The 23238-nt window shown below is 39.7% G+C and overlaps 4 protein-coding genes across 5 annotated transcripts in view; all 4 read right to left on the reverse strand.

Moving 5' to 3' along the window:
* Positions 1–119: 119 nt before the first annotated feature.
* Positions 120–6012, reverse strand: trabd (TraB domain containing). The gene is made up of 10 exons (XM_088379605.1): positions 5906–6012; positions 5393–5433; positions 5104–5170; positions 4749–4915; positions 4476–4616; positions 4278–4388; positions 4048–4187; positions 3533–3705; positions 2517–2613; positions 120–2215 (listed from the first exon to the last, which is right to left on the reverse strand). Exons 2-10 carry the CDS (start codon positions 5414–5416, stop codon positions 2044–2046), a joined length of 1092 nt encoding a protein of 363 aa, XP_088235731.1. The 5' UTR covers positions 5417–5433; positions 5906–6012; the 3' UTR covers positions 120–2043.
* A 5-nt stretch (positions 6013–6017) lies between these two features.
* Positions 6018–13086, reverse strand: panx2 (pannexin 2). Its single transcript, XM_088379604.1, has 7 exons — positions 12877–13086; positions 11808–11853; positions 11031–11661; positions 9299–10413; positions 9058–9193; positions 8544–8729; positions 6018–7803 (listed from the first exon to the last, which is right to left on the reverse strand). Exons 3-7 carry the CDS (start codon positions 11257–11259, stop codon positions 7484–7486), a joined length of 1986 nt encoding a protein of 661 aa, XP_088235730.1. The 5' UTR covers positions 11260–11661; positions 11808–11853; positions 12877–13086; the 3' UTR covers positions 6018–7483.
* A 2100-nt stretch (positions 13087–15186) lies between these two features.
* Positions 15187–20818, reverse strand: mlc1 (modulator of VRAC current 1). The gene is made up of 12 exons (XM_088379724.1): positions 20539–20818; positions 19715–20008; positions 18789–18878; positions 18608–18661; positions 18143–18244; positions 17952–18053; positions 17784–17855; positions 17594–17710; positions 16790–16846; positions 16163–16285; positions 15912–16076; positions 15187–15734 (listed from the first exon to the last, which is right to left on the reverse strand). The coding sequence occupies exons 2-12, from the start codon at positions 19970–19972 to the stop codon at positions 15657–15659; spliced, it is 1218 nt and encodes a 405-aa protein (XP_088235850.1). The 5' UTR covers positions 19973–20008; positions 20539–20818; the 3' UTR covers positions 15187–15656.
* A 1246-nt stretch (positions 20819–22064) lies between these two features.
* The window catches only part of abtb3b (ankyrin repeat and BTB domain containing 3b), a 54760-nt gene continuing 53586 nt past the window's right edge, over positions 22065–23238 (reverse strand). For both annotated transcript variants that reach the window (XM_088377908.1, XM_088377907.1), the window contains one exon: positions 22065–23202. In XM_088377908.1, coding sequence (XP_088234034.1) covers positions 22993–23202 — 210 coding nt within the window. In that variant the 3' untranslated portion in view covers positions 22065–22992. The remainder of the gene's footprint in view (positions 23203–23238) is intronic.

Here is a 23238-nt window from a genome sequence, read left to right on the forward strand (position 1 = left end):
AAGTGCATGACGGTGGTAGCATTACGCTTTGGGGTTGTTGTTTTTTCAACTTGGCCGTAATTCAAGCGGTGGGCAAATTAAATAGGAACATGCAGGTTTGCAACTGTGAGACCATGAAATTATCTTAAGACCTTTAGTTTATTCGATATCAAGTTCAAATTATCCAATGGCAGCCCAAACAGATATGGAAGCCAGAGTTTGCAGTCTACAGAGAAGCGATTGTACAGTACTGAAATTTTAACACATTTAAAGACAATTACAACTGGAAGGGGATAAGCAGTCAGTACAAAGAGCTGGTGACATGAATTTTATTTATTTTGGGATTTAAAGATGACTTCCTGCATACGGAAAAATCAGTCATCAATTACCCTTAACCAGAGATAGAGGTCCAATTGACTGATGCTAAAATCTGGGCAAATTAAAGTCCTGTAGGTTTATAAGGATGGCATTGATTTAAAGATTGCTTCCTGCACACACAAAAATCAGTCATTGATTAACCTTAACCAGAGACTGATGTCCAATTGATTGATGCTAAAATCTGGGCAAATAAAAGTTCTGCAGGTTTGTAGTAAGGATGACATTGATGAATATTATTATTAATACATTACTCACCCTGAGAAACATAAGCCTTCACTGAATCTAGGTGCCATGGTATTAATTTGACTGAAATCAATTAATCATATATTGAAAGGCTAGGTTTAAAATAACTATTTACAAAATATGCCCATAGAACTTTATAAATTTGCACTGACCATTTGAGGGTAATACAGTATGTTTAAATGCATATACACTTCCTGATGCATTGAGAGGCACTTTTTACCAGAGGCAGGACTGTGAACATGGAAAACTTGTTAGGCCAACTAAAGTCTACAAATACATCCCAAGTAAATAATAGAGTTGGTAAGAATTTAATCACAATCCACTGTAAAAGAAACAAACAAAAAAACCAATTAGGTCATTAAATTATTTTTCTATTTGGCATTAGCCTTCACTGTTATTCCCATTCATCCATCAATTCAGTAGGCGGGTTACACCCTGAACTGGTTGCCATTGCATTTTTTGGTACTATTTACAGCTAAGCCTTGATTCTACACAGACTTTGGGTTCCAGAATTTGGGAATCACGTGAACCTCAAAAGCGTGTTATTTAGAAAGTCTTGGAAAGGGAAAAAAATTCAAAGCCATGCATACAAGTGTATCGAGAAATTGCAGTAGGGAAATACTAAGATACAAGTGTTTGCATTTGGGGAATAACATCATTGTTCTGGGTGAAAATTACAACGATATTTTTAAAATTTTAAGAAGTCTTTTTATGAACATCTATTTGATGCCGGTGAGTTTGTTCCATTGTGCTAATGTACAACCTTTATGTTATTGCTGCGATCCCTTTAAGAGAGATAGCGGGAGTTTTGCACCGCAATGTTACTGAGGAACAAGGAAGGAGAAAAGGAATAAACGACACGCAGTTGCGTAGTCAAAAGTAGAAACTGCCTCTTTTTGCACAGCAATTTCTACAATACCGTCCATTTAAAATGGGATAAAATAATTGGGATCCATGACCAAACAGCGTTAGACACAAAGTTGCATAGAATTGAAGCGCGTAAAAATCGAGGCTTAGCTGTATGATTGCCAACCGAAAAATAATGTAGAAAGAAAAGGAGTAAATCATATGGAAATATTGCCAGAGCGTTTATCAAGATGATTCCTTGTGGATTTGACTAAATAAAACGTAAAATGTTCTTAAGTCTCGAAAAAAATAAGCCTCGAAGCATTACAAACACTATTAGTATTTTCATACCTTAGATCATAAAGCCTTTCCACAAAATGTCAAAACAATTGTGTAGATTTCTTTGGCGTAAGGCCATACAATGTCCGTTGGGGCTCCACAGTGAGTGAAATGTGGGTGTCCCCCTGAGGTCCTTGTTGGCTGAGCAACACTTCCTTTCAGCCGCACCTCCTTTTAAGGCCATAGGTAAAAGATGCACTGTTTTCATGAATCAAGTGTTGCATTAGTCAGTGATGGCTTTCAGCTGACCTGTGAGGGTCAAGCAGTAGATGGTCGTAGATTGTCCACAATAGATCGAACAGCAGATGAAGACATCATGGCTCGATGTAAACTTCTTCCAGCGCGGTAGCAGACATACCCCAGCATAGCCATCATGACACCTTTGACTACAGAGTGCAAAACCCAGCCAAACTGAGATGGGGGTGCAACACTGCAGAAGCGGAAGACAAATAAGGTGATTCACATTAGAATTCTATTGGCAGAAAGAGCTGATTATTTTCCCCTGTATTTTCTGCCATGCATCACGTAAAAACAAAAGCTCAAGAATGTTTGCCTGTCCACCATGTCATATGACATGAATTGGTGAAATGGAATCAAACGAATGGAATCTTTGTGATGAACCCAAACAAATAGATTGTGCAAGCAAAAAGATCATGCAGAAATAGAAAATGCAAAAAGAGAAAATATGGGACATCATTACCCACTATTACTTAATGAAAAAATAAACATACCTCATAATTTCACTGACGTTGAGATGCTTATCCCAGTTTCTTTCAATGCCAGGCACGTGACCCATTCCAACAACTCCCACCACAACAGCAGGCACTTCTGCAAGAGTGTACAAGATAACACGTTCTTGAACTCAAACAATATGAAATGATATAGTTGAATGATACGTTAATAATACAATATTGACTTTAGTCTCATCAAGGGCATATTTGATAAGTGTTTCTTAGTCCAATCAAAGAGACAATTTGATCATGAAGTATGACAGAGACAAAAGTGGAAACGTTTTTTTTTTTTTTTAAATGTGAAATGCTTGGTGCCCTTATGGCAAGTCTTTTGTTATTCTGTTGTCATCTATAGCCTGAGATGCTAAGTTTATTCAGATTGCTTTTGTTGCTTATTCCCAGCCTGAAAGGGAAATCAGTCTTACCATACCTTTAGCCTCAACCTCCACATTGTTAGAATAGGCCTCTTTGGCACATACTGTGATTAGATAGATAGCTTGAGCTATGCCGTTAACTTGCTGTGACCCTTCTCTGACACTCTTTGCACATACAGTACATTACCACAAGGTCACATATTATCACATAGGCTAGGTAGAGTCACACCCTTGTAGCTTGGCGACCTGGAGTATAAGAGTAGCAATCCTGGAGGTGGGGGTTAGACCTTCTTCCGCAATCTCGCAGGAAAGGCTTCACAGCTCTGTAATCGATCTTTCTGACACACATTAAATAGTTAAACTAAGGATGCAGCCTCCTGGTAATATATTAGCATAGCGAGCATTGAAGATAAAAGAACCGAGAGAAGATAACATTATATCGTAGTTTCTAGGAAAAGAACTCTCAATTTGCTTACCAATCTGGCCAACTATGAAAGAAATTGTTTTGGTCCCACATTATACCTAGTTCAATGTCACCAATAACTATTTTGTGACCACAAATGATCATCCTCCAACAGTCTCTGCACACCCCTGTGTAGAGACCACCAAACATGCATGCTAATTGCGCAATGCAACACCTACTCTGGGCATTAGGAGGAGCCTCCACACAGCGTGTAGCCTGGCGCAGTGTGTGCGTGAGGTAGATGTCTCTCTCAGCCACTATGGTCTGGTGAAGAGCAGGAAACTCTCCTATCATCTCTGACATGGTCTGTTCAAGCAGGTCCTTCTGTTTGCATTTCTCTACATCTTCTTTGCTGAAATGTGGCACAAAGCACAGCATGACAAGCTCAGTGTGACATACTGATGGTAGTATTCTTGATCATGTACAGTTTTGTGGTTCAGTGACAAAAAGAAAAGGGGAACTGTAGGGGAACAAGTATGGCTTGATATAATCTATACAAGCTTTCAAAAATCTGTTTCATTTAGTTCACACATTTAGACTGCATTTACCAACATTTACTATAACAGCTCAATAACAAGGGTTACCTGGTATAATAACATAACATGAAATTCAAACAACACCAAAACCAACAAATAATGAATATTTCATCTCTATTATTTCTACATTAAAAAAAAGGAAATAATGTGTAAGGCACCTGATTGGGTCCGACAGAAAGCAAAGACCCCAAGCGAGACGGGCCTTCTGCCACAGGCTGAGGGCAGCAATGGCCCTTTTGAACGTCACAGGTATGGGCCTGTCTCCAAGATGAAACTTACAAAATGGCACATGTCCAGCCTGTGTAAAAAAATACAATAAAAAAGGACAAGATGCATCGGGAGGGAGATCAAAATCAATAAAGTTTAGTGTGTGTGAAAAAAATGACACCTCTTTGAAGGCTTCCCTGAACTCGCCACCAGGAGCCATGCCGAGCTGCTCAGTGATGTGAGCGGAAACTTTGAGCAGGAGAATCTGCATCAGGCCAGACATCACGCCATTCTGACAAACACAGAAACAAATTCAATTGATACGTCTCCTTCATTTGACAGTGCTTTTCACAAAAGCTGCTTTACCATGAAGTCTCACCTGTTTGATGGCCTGCTGGACCTTATCAAGGTTTATCTCTTTGGCTTCCTTCAGCAATGTATTCTCATCCATCTTCAGCATGGACACTCTGTACTGGCACAACTCTACCACAACCACATCTGGTTGCACAGCACGGATTGTCTGTGGCAGTGGAAGAAACAATACAGACAAACCAAGAGAAAAGAATTGAAATGTACACTGACAGAGGAAATAAACACAGAACGAAACAAAGAAAATGATGGCTCGCAAAGTCTCATAGTAAAACAGGCTCACCGAAGTCACATCTCTTTTGCTGCTGTCACTGAAGTGGGCAGTTCCCACCAAGTACAGAAGGCTGCCATCAGGGGAAGCAAGACGGGTCACTGTCTCTGGTAGCTCAGGCGATGTCTGGCGACGCCGGGCTCGATATTGCCAAAGCAGTTCCATTGCTTCACTGTCGGCTGGAAAAAAAAGATCACTGACAGTTATTAACGACAGAAAGTAAGCCTTTACGCGTGGTCATATTTTCATTTAATTTATCGACAGTACCATCCTCATTAAACATCTCAACAAGACATTCAACAAATAAAATAATACAAACCAGCAATCACTGATGGCAACTTAGGGAGGTTAAAAAGTCAAATCTTACAAAGTCCAGGAGGGAGAATTGGTGGTGCCTCTTCTGAAGGATCCTCCGAAAGTCCAACAGACTCGTCCTGTGACAATTAAGTTAAGAGAATTTAAATCTACTAAATAGAACTCGAGTAGTGACAAGTTTTTCCAGTTTGACAACTGTGGGGAGTTTTTTAAAATTGTCATTCTTTTTCGTTTTCTTTTAATAAATGCTGTTAGCACATTATTAGCATCCGTTTTACAGTTAACACTTAAAGTGTAAATAGTGTTAGCTTGGCAAGAAACACCTAACAAAAAACACAAACCTCAGGATTGTTGTCTTCGTCCATACTCGAAGCTCTTCAAGCTGTCCGTGACAAGATAGCAAAATTATATTTCTAACAAAATGTCAAACTTAATTAAGATATCAGTATCAGCTAAGCCTGCCTGTTGACGTCGCTTTACTGTTGAACGACAGCAATGTTGACGTGTGCACACTGCTAACAGTCAGCGATGGAATGATTTGACTCATTTTGAAAATGTTACGAAAAGGGGAACCTGCGATTTACTGAAATAATGATGCACACGCCAACAATATAATCAGCTCAAAACCCGGAGGTAGCAAAACGAACAGCAGTTGTACGCTAGCTTAACACTCAGCATTTTTTTGGGTTTCAGTAACAGAATGATGAAACTGACAGGCTAACACCAGATGGTATGCTAAAGTCTGAAGTGTTAAGTTATTCAAAGAAAACAGACAAGTAGTTACCTAAACACAAGTAATTACCGATACAATAACTATTACTGCAAGACAGATTAGACAAACAAAATGCACTTACTGAACAAATCAAGGATCTTGTCCACACTATCGTAGCAGTGTCTGCCTATGTTGTCGGGTACAATGCATTATGGGAAACGTAGTATTTTATGGATCACCAACATGCAACGTGATTAGTCAGTCGTTTTACTTTAATTTGTTTTCTTTCTAGCATTTGACAGTCACCAAAGTGATTACTTCTCCACATGACCACTATCATTAACACCCACCATGTTATTTATTCCGTACCACAGTCTTTATGTAGGCTAAATTGCACACATGGCAGCAGTGACTTTTGAACTTGGTACATTTGTGCAACGAGTCTTAATAATTAAAGTGCTTTTCAGTTCCAATCATGAGATTGATCAAATTGATAACTTATTTTCACAAAAGTATGAATGAGTTAAAAGCTGGCTTTATGTCTTCTATGTGTACTCTTGTTCTTGTGATAAACATGTACTATATATGAGGCTTTTTTCTCTCGTACTTGATGTAAAGTGCTATAATGTAGGCTTACTGGTACTTTGCTATACTACTACAAATTACAAGTGAAACTTCAATTATTCTCTACTTCTTGGTCTTAGTGATATGATGATTGTTAGTGAAAAAGTATGCATTGAAGAAACACAATGAAATATGACATGAAACATTGACTCCCCCCCTGCCCACTTCATATCATTCCTGCTAGAAGTAAGCAAACAATTGTCCCAGTGACTGAACTACATTAATCTTTCAGTAATTTCTGTTTAAATACACCTACACACTCAACTTGCATCAATAAGTTTGCAAAAGTTCCTCTGATTATCCCTTGTTGTGCAGTTTGCTGTTCCTCATTACAATATGAACTATCATTGATGGCGTGCAAATATAATGTACTTGCAACAAGTGCCCAAACGCAATCCTTATTTGTGAAGAAATGTCAATGACAAAGCCATGATGTACTTTACAGCGTCACACTTCACAAACACATTGTCATATACAGTGTCTAGTATGCATGTACCATATGATGTACCTATAATCTACTGTGGCAAATGATGTGGTAAGCGCATTCATTATTGCCACAAATATATTGTGATCTTTTGCATAATTACTTCTGCAGATTGAAGACTGTATTGCATGAACTACCTGTCTACTTGGCTATTGTAATAAAGGGACAAAGCGATATATATTAATTTGACTATTTCTTTTAAAGACAAATGCAGTCCTCTTTGCAGACCCTATAATTGTTTAAAGAAATATCACTCACCCTTTATATTCATTCATCTGATCATTCCAACTGTTTCATCCCTGCTCTGTAGCACCCTGTTGAATTTGATCACTGCTGGTTTCATTGGTGAGTGATGAATTGTACACAGTCATCCTGAGATATGAACGCGACATCGTTTCCTACAGTAATACTCTGCTCAACATCACCACATACACAAATTTGTCCCATTGTCAATTCAGCTGTACAGTTCTACCACACTCTAAGGAGCCAGCATAGAAGTGTGTGACCTCATGAGAGTAGACAGACGTGATTGACCAAGTGGTCATGTGTGCTGAGAACTGTGTCGACTAGAACAGAATCAGGGAGGAAATCCATCAGAATTTCTCTCTTCCTTTAACATTCCCCTGCAGCAATGAGTTCCCCAGGTCGTCCTGCCAGCCTGTCTCTACGGTTTTCCTCATCTTCTTCTTCCTCAAAGAGAGTATGATGAATACTCAGCAGCTGGTGTGTTGGGGCTCTGGTCAGTGTTGGTGGCTGAGACTCAAGATTCTCCACCTGTGTGACGGGCTCTCTTGGAGGCGGAGAGGGTTTGGGACTGAGGGGATCCTCACTGGATGGTGGGTTGGGGCTACCACCATTTACGTATGTGCTGGTAGGCAGGGTCACCGTCGAAAAGGCAGTGGTGGTGGATGCTGGAGAGCAAACCTTGTTCTCTGGTAAACAAATGCAATATAATATTTAGCATAAATGAACTCTGCTCTCAAAAAATATATATATATATTGACCAGCTATGTATCCTTTGTACACAATTTAGAAAATTAATTATTGTATTTTAGCATTTCTAGGATGTGCATGGGAAGGCTCAGAGGCTCGAAAGTAGACTACACGCAGACTATCTATAAGTAGAACACTGAATTGGATTTGACGCCACACGAGCAGGACCGTTCACTTCAGTTCTTTGAACCAAGGCCCTCCATCGATCCATTTTCTATACCGCTTACATCACAGGTGTCAAACTCAAGGCCCGGGGTCCAGATACGGCCCGCCACAGCATTTTATGTGGCCCGCAAAGACATATTTGCATCAAATTCATGTCATTACTAAAATTGCAAATTGTCCACTTTTAAAAATCTTCTTTTTAAACTATAAATTTACACTAGTCTGATTTGAAATTGAATTGTTTGTTTTGTAGCTTACATTGTATATAATATGAGGCGTTCATACATTTATTTGGGTTGACAGTCATAATGGCCCTCCGCAGGAAACTATGACTACAATGAGGCCCGCAACAAAAATGAGTTTCACACCCCTGGCTTACATGATGCTACAGACAGGGTGCTGCCCAACTGCACATGGGCTTCGAACACCCGGTTTAAGTCTTACTTCACATCCTGAGGTTGTAGCTACATTATGTTCTATTATTATCTGAACAAAGTGACCTGAAGAAACTTACCTGTAATTCCATTAGAAACATGAACAATAGTGTGTGTGCCTTCAAGGTATACAGTATCCAAGTTGTGCTCTGAGGGAAGAGGGTCTGTGGTTGTGATCTCCACCTTTGGTTTACGAATGGTCAGCATGTATGGATGAACATCCAAAGAGAGGTTGCGAGCGTGCTTTTTCTCCATCCCACTTAAATCTACAAGGACATTGAGACTCAGATAAGATCTCAGAAATGTACTACTCAGGGATACAGCATTTCAATGATCTGTCTCCTTCTGTTCTATAGATAAATTACGCCGATGTGACTCACTCTCAGCAGCCCTCTTAATCTCTTCTAGCAGGAAACCAATCTTAGTGGGATGTACAGAGAAGGGAAATCCTAGCCCAAAGTAACAAATTATAGGGCCCTATCCAACAATCAAACCCAGAACTTCTCAACTGTGGGGCAGACTTGCTAAACCACTAATCTACTTGACTATGAAAATGCATACGAATGTAAAAAAATCTGAACAAAGTTGGAATACCTTTTGCTACAGGATACTGTGTGCTCTTGGTGTCCAGAAGCGGTGCAATGAAACTGTCTGCTACCGTCTTTCTTCTGAGCTGTTTTGGTTTTTCAGGCTTGGCATTATTTTCCAAACGTGTCAAAGTTAGAGGTTCCTTCACAGGGGAAAAACAACAATCATTAACAACAAAAAGCAGCATTGACATTTTGCTAAGTTCTATTTGAATCCCTATTTGCAAAAGTCATGCTTCCCAACTTACTTTGAAAGACTGCGGAAGAGGATTGGAGGTTGGGATCCATTTGATCTTCTTGCGAGGTCGTTTGATGACAAGTGGCTCTGAAGGCATCTCTCCCACTCTAAGATCAGAGGGATCCATGTTTGGATCTATTGTTTGGATCCCAGAGTCCCTCACAGTGGGTGTTGCATCATGGTTGGACTGTGCAAGAGCAGCCAACAGTTGCCGAACCACGTTATCATACATGAGGTCGCTCTCATTAGTGATGAAGTCCAGCCTGTTGAGGGACTTGATGTGGTCTCTGTTCTCATTGCAGAACATGGCCAGGATGTTGATGTCGCAGAATTGAGACTTCTGCCAACGGCGTCGCGTCTTGATGCCCACTTTATGCAACTTGTCAAATACAAAGTTGGACTTCCGCACCACAAATAAATGCAGCAAATTAAGCAGGATAATAAGGTTCATAGTGCAGAGCAGAGCGATATCCACTGCTGCCATGATTCGTTGCAGCTGCACAGCAGGCAACTTACAGTTGACCCGAAGCTTGAGCTCTGAATAGCTGCTAATGTCTGGGGGCTCACCAAGAGCACAGGTAAATTCGTTCTGTCTTTGTCGGGCATAGTAGGCGCTCAGGTAGGAAATGGGGATGGAGCTGAGGCAGATGATAGCCAGGTGGCGTGCCAAGTAAATCTTGGCCAAAAAGTTACTTTGGCCTCGCCTTTCTAAATATTTCTCAAAGAGGTTTTGCTCAGGACTCTTCTCTTTCTCTGCATTCTCTATGATCTCTCTCCTCTCCCGCTCAGTGATGCCAGGTCCTTTGGATTGAATCTGCTTCTCGATCTTTGGGGCACGCCCCTCAGCAGCTCTATGATAGCAGTTATCAATCTCCTGAAGCAGGAAATTGAGCTCTGACGTGAGCCGAGTAGAAGCGAGAAACTCCCAGCCAAGTGCGGGGATGTACATGATACCAGCGAAGGCCAGAAGGGCGTAAGGTAGAAATTTGTGCTCAAAAAGTGAAGGCCAGAGGTGAGACTCCACACCAGGTGCAGCATCACGCAGCTCCGTCCAGCAGTAGCCCCTTGCGTACAGTGCCTGGTCTCGAGTGAAGTTGTGTGGTGTGTAACAGTAGATGGACTCCTCTGAGAACAGAAAAGAACGTAAGCAACACTTAAAAAAAAATTCAATAACTGAGATTCTCTGTCGTTCTACTTTTACGTCATTGTATCTGTCCGTTTTCTACACCACCTGTCCTCATCAGTGTCCGTGAAAACTGTTGGCGAGTGTCTTTGTGACCTTGAATGAACCCTGCCGGAAAAATAACATTTGCTACGTGTGCAGAGACGAAAAAAACCTGACACTTGGGCTTTGGATTTCGTAATAAATAAATTCCTTAGCTCAATAAATGTTAGGAAACACAATTCTAGAAAGCTCATAACTCTGAGCTGGACACCAGTCAGGTGACTATGAAGACACCCATCGTGCCAGCGAGCTAGAGAAGGCTGAAAACATGCAAACTCCACACAGGGAGGCTTGACCTGAGATCCGAAACCCAAACCTCTTGACTTTGAGGCAAACGTGCTCATTACAAGACATATTACCTTGTGCCAATTCGAATGAAATTAATTAATGTTGCCCAAAGGTATTCCAACAAAAATGAACCCAAGGTAGCCGACAATATGCATCATGTATTCTTCAATAGGCCTGACTCAGCAGTGACCAAACATCACTCCAATCCATGACATTCAGTCTTGCTCACCTGCAAAGTTTCGGGTGAAGACGAGGGTGACCAACAGGATAGGGATGATCACCGTCCCGATCGTCACAACACGATCAAAAGGCAGCTCCAGTTTGAGCTGTACCATTAGACTGGCCAAGGCGCTGCCCCTTTCATCTTGCGACGAGCCAGGAAGGATGAGCTCCTTCAGCTTCTCACCAGCGAGTAGAGCTGTAGCCATGTCTAAGTTTTGATCAAGGATGTTCTGCATCTGGGAAAGAAGCGAGACACACTACAAGCCAGTCTTTGTTCCAAGGGTGACCATACTCTTGCATGTGAACTTAAATAACACAGGCTGGTGCAGATCCACACAACAATTTGTGGGCAACTTGAGCCTCGTTCGCCATATATGGGAAAGGATTGGGTTCTGTTGTATGATTCTTGCTTTATCTTAAAATGTGATTTTGCTCCTCCGTCTCAAAGCAGTTCCATGTTAAAGCCAATGTTCAGGAGTGCACTATTTTCGCTCCTTTTTCAGCTTGCATCTCTTCATTTTGTCATCGCACTGCAGCGCTTGCTTCAGTTCACACACAATGTGAATTTAGCCTTAATTTAGGATGTGTCCTTGAGATTTTGAAAGAGCTGGTAAAGAGATTCCTTCCTCGCCACCTTCCTGAAAGACAACAAAACAGCATAACAAGCATGGACTTTTCACCTGTGTGTCAAATTAGAGAAAAAGAAGACTAAGAAAGCTAAATTTAAAAAAAAAGATCACAATTAATATAGTTTTGGAGAATGCTCAATATCTTATTTATTTACCACTTGGTACCACCACGCTGGCCTGACCGCCTGTTGGTCATGTCGTCTGTCAAACAACATGGGAGAAGAATTTTAGTATACGAGATGTGCAAGTGCATTCATGCTTACATGATGTTCATGCATTTTTGAAAGCACTGCAGAGTCTCCTCAAGGTTGTGCGAATGTCTTTTGTGTGGCAGCCCGTCCTTGTCCTACCCTCTCTCACTATGATCTTTGTTTTTTTTTTGCAAAATGAGCTCATATTTGAAGCTGATCCCATTTGTCTTTGCGGGAGGGTAAGTGCCTTTAATGGTTTAGAGATGACACACTTGGGACTCTCCTCTGCATAGTGCTGCTGGATGCCCCCTTTGCCAACATAACTTTGTCCACACCCTAAATGCTGTGTGAGGTCCAAGCACCCAAGTAATAACTTTGTTTAATTTCGATTTAAAGGGGCAGCGTGACATTTTAATCACTTGTGTCTCAGAGCTGTTTGGCAATGCTCCAGTCCGGTTTGTCAGATTACGTCCGACAGTTGGATAACGCTTTGCATGCTTGGATAGGGAAATCCCTTACTCATATCCTTCTGGATGTTCACTACTTCACCCAAACAACAAGCAAATCCTTTCAATCAGCAGAGTATGACTGTGAGCAAAGACCGAGGAACTTTGAGTGCACATGGCAATGACACTTGTCCTCGGGATTATACACTGGAAAAAATACAGCGTCCATGTGGGTACAAACCGAGGAAAAGAAACACTCTTGCGTTGTCTATAAATAATAATAACTATATTGTAATTGGCTTAAACCCCATTAGTTGATGATGGTGGTAAATGCATCTCACTACATGTCAGGTCCAGGTGAAATGCACGAACAGTATAAAGGAATGCAGCTACAAAATATAAAAGTGCATCGACTAGCCGTGTGTGTGTGTGTGTGTAATCTCTTTCTTTGTGTGTGAGCATGAGAGGCGCTTCCGCGCGCGCTCTCAAAAGATGCTCACCACATGATGCCACAGTAAAACACACTGCGTCCAAAGTGTACATCTCGGTATATGCCTGTGAAGAGCAAATAGATCAAATTCACCCACCTTGTCTGGAAGCATCTCTCGGTAGGCTAAGAGTTAATAATCTGCAGTGCGGGCGAGCAGTTTACAGCATGTAGCCGCGCACACCGGTTTGTTCCGCCTTTACAGCCCCCCTCCTACAGTACCCCTCCCTGCCGTCATCTCCTTTCTCCTCCTCTCCATCTCCTTGTCTCATCACACATTAACATTCTGTTGCTCATCACACAACAAGCTGGTCTGGCTAATGGCGCTGTAAGGAAGTGAATCGTTAAGGGGTGGTGCCAGTTGATAATCTTCTGTACTCCTGCCAATTACCTGATGCGGTTGCCCTTATTGCAGCTCTCCACCTTCATTTTGGTAGCACTCATCTCTGATCAGTACTCTCATATATGCCATTTTTTAAATTAGGTAAACCATCTAATGAGAGGTAGTAGGTGAGCAGGACAAAAAGAAAAGCCTTTACAATCATGATCAATTTCAAGGTGAATTCATTGAACATTTTATTTTTTATAGCTTCGTGGTTGGTCTAAATTGCAGGGGGTGTAATAGTAGCTTAAAAGTAATTCTTAATTGCATAAAATAACATCACAGCCAATACTTTTCTTCAAAGTATCAGCTCAGATAACTCAGAATAGTGTGCAATTCTGTATTAGTTGCATTGCAATGGTCCTGGATATATATTTTAACCATATCATGTATGAAAATACAACAACAGTCTGTATAATATAATTTGACACCACAAAGACCATTATTATTATTATTATTATTATTGTTATTGTTGTGACAGTATTAACATGTAAAATAATCCTATTTAATATAAAATAAGCATGAATATTATTATTAATTATTATTATTATTATTATTGTGACAGTATTAACATGTAAACATGTCCTATTTAATATAGAATAAGCATAAATATGACAATCTGTTGCCATCATAGAGACCGTAACCGTAAAGTCAGCATTTTAAGCAAAATTGTAATGTTCCTGTCATACAGTATACAGCAAAATTAATCTACTATACATTTTGAACATGAGCAGGGAGCAGGAACTGGAAAGAAATTCTTGACAGGCTTCTTTGTTCATTATCATATGAGGTTGAACAAGCTACGTGCAAATTACATATCTGAATTGTGAAATTCATTTGTGTATGCGTTTGCGCTCTAATAATGTGTATTATGTCAACTAAACAGCCAGTTTGCATTTTCAGTACTACAATTTATGTTTGTCATCATGTTTTCTGATTTGGCATCACAAAAACGCAAAATAGCTGAAGAATCGGCACAAGAGTAAATTATTCAGTTGCCTGAGCTTGGCAAATGAATTGATGCCATACATGACAATAGTTTGAACTCCAAGTTTTGTTTGGCTTCTAGGCCAGCGTTTTCAAAAACTTTGGTGGCATTGAGCAGTTTTCACTGTACTACGGTGACAATGTCAATCAAAGGCAAAATTATAGCTCTTTTACATCGCATAAGTGTTCCTAATGGAGTATAGTTTAATTTATTGCCTGCATGAAGCACTCACTTACGTAAGTATTCTTTACTTAATGTTATTTTCTTTCTTCAATCTTTAGTCCCGCTAAAATGCCTCTTACTGTATGTTGCCATCATGTAGTGGTCTTCAAAACACCATCTTTAGCCCTGATAACATACAATAAGGATTCATAGTATGTTTGACACATTTCCATCATTAATGGAATACATGGGGTTTTTAAATAATAGAAAGGTCTGCCGAACAAACTGCATTAGTTGCTGAGATGATTGATTGTGTAATACAACATCCAAGTTGAACACAATAGCCAAAAATTTAGAGCTGTTTTTCAAATTCCACTCTCTTCTTCGGAAAGCAAAGGTGGCCCTGATGCTCATGACAAGCCACAAGTCAGTCAGCTTTCCACTTCGAGCCGGTTTGTGCCGGTTGAATAAGCTGCTCCTCATATTGAATGCCTGACTTAAATATTATTTTTCTCATGCCAAGTGCACTCAAACCCAAGATGATTATGTAAGATAACCATGCCAATTATAACGAATAATTATAATAATTTTTATTTTATTTTATTACATGCAATGATGACTATATTATCGACTAAAATGAATTATTATTATTACCATTACTATTATTATTATTATTGCTATTATTATTATTGCTGTTTTGTTGTTGTTCTTATTATTAGGTTGGAATGGGTTTATGCTGATACAGTAAAATTGAAATTCTGGGTTCAGTGCCTTGGTCAAGGGCAATCCAACATCTTTGCAGCAAACAGTCAAACCTCCTGTGTGTAAGGAAACTATAAATCAAATATATGCATATGATAAACACTGTCCATCCATACTTGGACATTTTCAGGTCATTTATTTGTTGCATGTACTACATAATTATAACAAAACAGTGTACAGTGTGCTGCAGAAAACATGCTCTACCTTGTACTGAAGAATTCAAAACTAAAAAGAAAGTTTACTGACTACCTTAACGCTGCTTTACACTGTACCTTTGCAAAAAGTGCAGATATGCTACTCAATAATACCATATTGTCATAACCCTGCTGTACCAAAACCAAAAAAAAAAAAGATCTTGCAGGTTAAATAAATCATGTGTCCTTTAATATAGGAAACAACCAAAAATCTATATCTATTACGGTTGACATACTGTAGAACAGGTCTAATCTAATGTAGTCTTGGGGACCACAAATATACAGTACCAACTTACACATATTCACTGTATGGTTCTTGCAAGACCAAATTATTTTTTAATTTTAATTTACACTGTTTTATACTTTAAAGGTTTCATTCCCTTGTATCGTGGTCATTGAGTGATTTGCACCATAACGGCCTTCCGGGTTCTGTCTTTGCTCAAGCTCTGCAGCAATCCGTTGGATGGTTGCTTTGAGAGTGAGGAGAAAAAGAATATAGTGCAAAGAAGCACGCATTAGTATGTTAAAACATAGTGGATAATATCTGCCATGTGAATTAACACTATAGTATGTATTTTTTATAGGATTGGATTGAATGAGACGCTTACAAAAAAATAAATGACATGGAAATCGTGTTCAATGTATACCCTGCAGTACTGGCTGGAAGTTCCCATGTTGTCGTCACTCTGTTGTGTTGCCCTCAAGCGAAGCTGACTCTTGTAGGAGGCACAGTGCACCACAGTGGCGGAATTTAAAATGGCCTGCACCAGCAGTAACACCAGCAGAATCAGCAGCAAGATGTCGTAGGATTGCTGGAATATGGCCATGTGAACATCATTACTTAGTCAGGATTCACGCTTCTAAAGCGGTCAGAGACAAATGGTTTCATCCAGCTCACCTTGGCTGTAGGCACGTCATGTAGAAAAATGTCAATAAAGCTCATCACACTACAAGAGAGGAAGCCGGAGGCTGAAAAGAGGAGAGGAGATGTCACGCTGCTGATGGCGATCAACACCTCCACCTGAATGACACCAGAGAGAAAGCAAAACTTGAAGAAAAAATCTTCAAGGGAGACTTATTCTCACAGTAAGGCACAAGCTGGCCCCCATAACCTTCATTTTACTTCAAGACAGGTGCGCCGTAAAAGATCGTAAAGTGATGGTGAGTTGAATGACCCGTGACTGACAGGGGATGAAGAAGACTTATGACCAGCAGATGTCAGGTTTGTTTGAGAAAAAGAATTCAGTGTTTTATATCCATTCCATTGACGTTTAATCATAAAAGAGGCTTGTCAACCGATCGACAGCCCACAGTTGTTCAAGCTTCACCCTTAAAGTCCTAAACCAAAATAGTTGAAACTAAAAAGATGTGTCAAAATCAGTTATTTGGGTGCCCTTGAATTGCACTTGAAATTCAGGAGATTATGTATCAAATTGTACGAGGTGGTGGAATTTCTTTTGTTGTTGCCACCATTCAAATAGACTTAAAGTGCTTATAGTAAAGTACAATGTCATGTCGTACTCACCAGGCATTTGTTCGGGTATTCTGACGCAACATGACTGGCGATTGCACTTGGGAAACACTGCAAACATGATCACATCATATCCAATATGCACAATAAGTGACAAGGCTCAGAGACAAGAGACAGATGTAAGCTTCAGTTGCTACTCTGATTTATTGAAGTCCATGAGAAGCAATGGAATTTGCTTATCTTGGAGCTTTTTGTCTAATTGCTAATCAATTGTCTACAAAAGGGGCCACCAAGATGGTGGGCTGTTTCAAAAATAGCTCACCATTAATGGACATTGTGATTTTCGGGGAATGCTGTCAAATTGATTTGAAAATGTGAGCATTGTCATTGAGATGTGTAGGAGGAATAAGGTGGCCTCAGAAAAGCTTTTAAGTAAAGCGGCAATTGTTTTTCTCAGAATGTTATTTGCAATGAGGGGGTGTTGGACAACTTCCTTCTGACATCTTTGCTCCCAGTTCACCCCAAGCATTGTACCATTACTGAGTCACTTAACAACAGGGAAGAAAAAAAAAAAAGGATGTAATTGGGCCACTATGGATATTTTTCACTTTGGGGCTGTGTGTGGAGTTATTTGAGTATAATCATGCCATTTCTTCAGTCCAATGAAAAGATATTTATAAAAAAAAAAAAAGTGAGGGACGTACTTACATTTGTGAGACATTGTCCATTTGTCGAAAAATGGATTATGTGTCAGTAGAAGTAGCATCAAATATGTTGTAAATTAAAATAAATAGATCCCTTACTGCCTATTAATTACCACAACATACAGATTTCATGTTAAAAGTAAACTGCGCTTACAGCCACAAGAATCCAGAAAAATGTGACGGACAAGTATGGGCCAGGCTGCAAGGCATCCATGTTGAGCGCAATGATACCTCCAAACACAGCGGAGATTCCTACGATGACTTCGATTACCTGTCAGCCACAGATGAGTTTCGGTTAAACAGAGCTTTGGAGCACGATGTCAGTATGCCTGGCAGCTACTCACAGAGTAGGCTTTGAGAAGCCGAGTGGGGAATACTGCAGGGGTTGTAATAGAAGGTCGCTGGTTTGTTACAGACTGGTGGGAGGATGAAAAGATGGAAAAGTCAGAATTGTGTGATCTTTATGAATGATAACATCAATGGACACACACACACACATCGCACAAACACACTTTTCTGTGGCAGCAGCAGTCCTCTCCGGAGCGAGCTGACAGGATGACTGTAGTAGCCATCAACACCTCCAGCAAAATCATCAAGATAAGGTTAAAGTTGATCTGGGCAGTGAAATACAAAATGAAAAAGGAAATGAACAAGGAAATGGACAACAATACAATTACTTTAAATAAACTGAACATGATTTTACATTGACAGCTGAAGGGTTGAGGATCAATTTACATCCAAACCAAACCAGGCAGGTGGTCGTCACTGCAAAGGTTGATACATAGACCACCTGGAAATCTGACACCTTGAAAAAATATGAAAACAAACTATGATAAAATAAAAAAAGTGATTCCCAAAACGGCAAATTTGTATTCTGTAAATAATCACCAGTAGTGCCACAAGAGAGTAATTCGCATTGTGTTCGATTAAACAGGCCAAAAATTCACACAAAGAAAATGTATGTGTACATCAAGACAATATCATAATTAAATGTGAATTTTTGTTACATTTTTGGTTGATGGCATGCCTTGAGATTTTTCTCATGTAAAGCTGTGCTCATTAAAGGATTGGAAATAACAGTAATATTAAATTGAAAAAATATATATATTAAAATTGGAAAAACTAAAATGAACTAAAAAAGTGTCTTTATTCACATGCATTTACTTACTGCAACATGTCTGTTCTTGGCAATAGCAAAGCTGGCAATTGCTGCTGGTATGCCCTGTTAAGAAAAGTCACACAGTTCAAAAGAAATAGAAACTCTTGAATACATTTTTTTCCTCATACAAATTGTATTTATATTGAGGTCAAAACCAGTGATAAGGAAATAAGAATGTCATTTTGCATACTGAGCCTGCAGCACAGCGCAGGTAGTCCATGGCAACAGGAAAGACATTTCCCAGATACAAAGAGAAGCCAGAGGTGATGAGCAGACTACCCTGTCGTCACACACACACACACACACACACACACCCACACACATACACACACACACATTCAGGTGGGCATATGCATGGAAAAAAGCAATAGATATATACATACCCTAAGTATGGCCTCATACGTTGGATGACATCGCTTCAAGTTAAGGGTATGTTATCGGTACACCCTTTCCATTGGAAAAATTAAGAGAATTAACTAGGATATAAAAATTTGGAAGAATTTATATGCACCGTATATAAGCCGAATAATTGCTGATAAGAAATTAGCCAATACTGTAGTAGGAATAATTAACCTATTTTTTTGGAGGGGGGAGGGGGATTTGATCCTTCTCTAAAATCAGGCACACAAAAGCACAGAACTACTCCTGTTTCAGATTAAAAATAAATAAATAAATAAATTAGGACTATTTTTGATTGTTATCCTACTTGGACCACAGTTTTTCCTTAGAATCAACTTTTCGCTATGTTTTTATTGCATATAGACTATGTTTGTTTGCGTTGTAACAAAAAGCCTATATATTACCTTTTTACAATAATGATGCCCTTATAAGAAGTTTATGAATGTTTTATGAAGTAAAACGGAATGAATAACCGATGCTTGATAAATACTAATCACGCCCCCAAGTGTTGATAGCACAATAAATCTAATGATCATCTACTTTTCCACACTTTGGTACTGTAACCTAACAAGGAAGCAAAGAATAAGATTCTTGTCACCATCCCACACAAATTTTCAAGGCCAGAGTTCTCTCCCATCAAAAGAGAGCATGCCAACCTTTAAAACATGTGTAATGGTCTGAAGAGTTAGATGAATCCAATCCAATGCTTCCTCTTACCCCTATGAGGACACTGTAGAGCCAGGCCCTGTAGCTGAAGCAGGGGTGCTTTAGAGGCTCCGGCTGAGCCAGCTGCAGGTCACTGGCCCTCACGTCCACAGTGTAGCTGTCCCGCTCCGACACATCCGACTCCCCCCTATCGACTCTTCTCTCTGATCCCCTGCTGCCTCGTCTTCCCAGCGAGCCGCTGCCTCGTTCCAGGGTGGACATGGGGCTGTAGGTGAACTCCTCTCGTGCCGACATCTCCTCACGCTGCATCACTGCGACTGCTGTTCGATACGGCAACTAAACATACTGAAAGAGTTTAGAAATTTGTCATGCAATGTGCCTGCACCAGGAGTTGACGGTTCATCCACACACTAATTAAAAGAATACAAACATTTAAGAACTCAAAATGGTCTGTTTCATTTTGATCTTGCTCAATAATGCATTCTTCTAAAAAACACCAAACAAGGGTCAATATTTCCTAGACAATAAGCAGTTTAGCATAGGCAGTAAACGTTTGGCACATTTTACATGAACACAAGCACGTACTCACTTGTGCTGCCCAGCTCACAAATCCATTATTTTTTCATTTGAGGCACCATTTCAAAGGGAAAAATAAACAGGCTTTCTGAATCAATCCTATATTTAGTAAAAAAAATCTAAGTTGCTGATGACAACGGAATGAAACGTTTGCTGAAAAGAAAGCTTTGTTATGGACAAAATCCAATTCCTTGGTGTCATAATACATGACAAAATGTGCTCTGAGTCTCCAACAAATGCACTAAAATATCCAGACATAACTCTGTAATGGGCCAAAGCAAAATACTTCTTACACTTACCTGCAATTGTATATGCCCAGTTGAATAATCCCAAATGTTGTCCACTAGATTTATTCTGATTATGAAATCTCCAAATAGATAACTGGTTTTGATCGGCAACTCCTTCTATACTCCATGTCTCACTTTGGCCACCCACTTCCCCTCCTCTTTGCACTTGTTCTCAGAAACACACACACAACTGAAAACTTTTTCAGAGTGCAGAGCTAAAACACATGGCTGTTGTCCTGCCAGCCAAGTTTTTGTTCCAAAGGGAGAGCGAGCGCCTGTGCATGACAACAAGTGCGGTATGAGGGGGCTCACACTGGGGGCACAGTTACGAGGGCAAACATCCTTTTTCTTCTCTCAGTTACTCCCACTGAACCTCACACTGAAAATTTGTCTCTGTGAAGAAAGGAGAACACAGCAGCCTAGAAGGTTATGAACTCAAGAATTCCAACTAGAATTCATGCAGCCAGTTTGATGCTCTTTATCTGATTATTATGTTAAAAATTATTCCCAAGCTTCACAGCCTTTATTGCTGCATTGTCTATGGGTGCTGTAACCATAGCAACACCTGAACAATGGCCGTCACCCCTTCTCTCACAGTTTCTGGGCCAGACTTGCTAACAGCAAATGTCAAACATGAAAGTAAAAGTGAAAATAAGAACAATCATGTCATCATGGGCTGGAACAGGTATATTCTTGTTTTTCAGTAAATCACTTCCCTGCTCTTATTTTGGCAGCCTTTCATTTACAGCAGCACTTGCCTGACCCGTGATTCACTTTCAAGGGGGGGTTGATGAGGAACAAAGACAGCCCTGTTCTTTCTAAGCACCACTTGATTTTTTTTTCACCACTTCTCTTAACAGGTACATATCCTTTTGCGGGTGACTGCTGAGAACAATGATGACAGCAATGATGTCTTGACACTTGAGGACTTACTTGGTGTCCACTTTAGAAAAACACGACATCATCCTTTCTGAGCTGCCCTTAGAGGACATATTTGCAAGATATCTTGCTATGAAACTATAATGCAATGCATGAATTTGTTATTTCAACTGAGCAAGGTTTGCTGGGATGGTCTGTGCCTGTGCAAGTCTAGTCTGCCATGTTTGAGGCTGTGTTGCGCCTCTCTGAGCGTTCCAGCGCGCAAAGTTGTCTTGTCCTGAATTTATCCTAGTGATAGAAAAAGAAGTTTCAAATTTGCTTCATGAACCAGTTGTTAGTTTTTTTGTTTTTTTTACTCCTCTAGACAGCACACCCGACATTGGATTCAAAGTATTCTGACTTGCCATTTCTTGTACCCCTATATCCAAAACTAACAGAGGAATCCAAAAATACAACTGGTTCATGAAGCAAATTTGAAGCTTTATTTTCGGATGACTTCATCCGATAATTTAATAGCAGAATTCAGTCTGCACTCTGCGTAAAACGTGTGTTCAGTGTGTTTGTGCTTTGTCCTTCTACTTCTCTTCCTCTTTTATTTTCCTCAGTGCTATTCAGTGACTACTGAATGACATCAACACTACACAATCTTTTGCAGAACATGAGATCAATCAATTTTAATTGAATCGCAATATTTTTTCCAGTAATTCAAAGTAGTCTAATTAGTCATAGCTACATCAGATAGAAATTAAACCTCTCCAACTTTGCTTTTTCATCAAACAGATTAAAGGATGCCCCCTTGTGGTTATTTTCTCTTTTCCTTTTGAGCCAGTAATTTAGAGACATTATACACATTATTAATATTCTTTATGGAGGAAAGATAAGTCACATACATACATGGCATGTAGTTTCACAATTCCCGATCATGGCTTACAGCAGCTCTATGATTAAACACTTTGAGTCTCTCACGAAGAATGACAACACTGTTAAGTGTTTTACACATTTAGTGAGCCATGCTGATGACAAAATCAATTCTAACTCAAGACAAACACTTAAGACAAAGCAACATCCCTAATCCTCCAACACACTCCCTTTGACATGCAACATTTACACATAGCTTTTCTTTAACAGTAATATTCAACGGTGAGACACATGAGAAAACATCTGTAGCTATATACAGTGAGTTAGATTATTGATAGATCTGCTTTTATCAACAATATTTACATTGTAGTGAGGAAATTGAAGGTTTTAATTCTACTTAAAACATAATGGATGCCACTCTGTTATGTTACAGTTTAGTTTTGGGGTCTTAAAGACTAATAACTGGACTGACAATACAAATGTATTACTTACCACAGATGCATGAGCAAGTCATCACAACAGTAGAGCAACTCATCCTCACAGCCTAGGAAGGATCACCAGTGGTTTATTTGTTTAGAAAAAGCCTACTAAATGTCTCATGGATGGAGCCGCATCTGTACTGTCCATAAGCTAACATGGAACATATAGTTTTTTTTTTGCATGATCCTTCACTTGTATACATCCCATGTGTTCCAAATCTACAATTGGTTTTATAGTAAATTTAGAAGTTCAAACAATAGATCCTTTGGACGAGGACAAGTGTATGGACTGGATGCGAATGGCCAGAGTTTTTTCCAAGTTTTGTAGGATGTTATAGCTGGGGCTATCTGGTGGTGCATCATACAGTAGCTGTTTAAATGGCTCCAGCTCTATCAGCATGACCATATTCTTTAGGAAGTATCCCTCGATATAGGATGCTAGTTCTGGCGCATCTAGAAACTGAGGAAAAAGTAAGAAAAGGGTTGAAATTGCATT

Source organism: Syngnathus floridae, chromosome 6, assembly GCF_059516105.1.
Source record: "Syngnathus floridae isolate MCC-2025c chromosome 6, RoL_Sflo_1.0, whole genome shotgun sequence".
In the NCBI taxonomy this organism is placed as follows: domain Eukaryota; kingdom Metazoa; phylum Chordata; class Actinopteri; order Syngnathiformes; family Syngnathidae; genus Syngnathus; species Syngnathus floridae.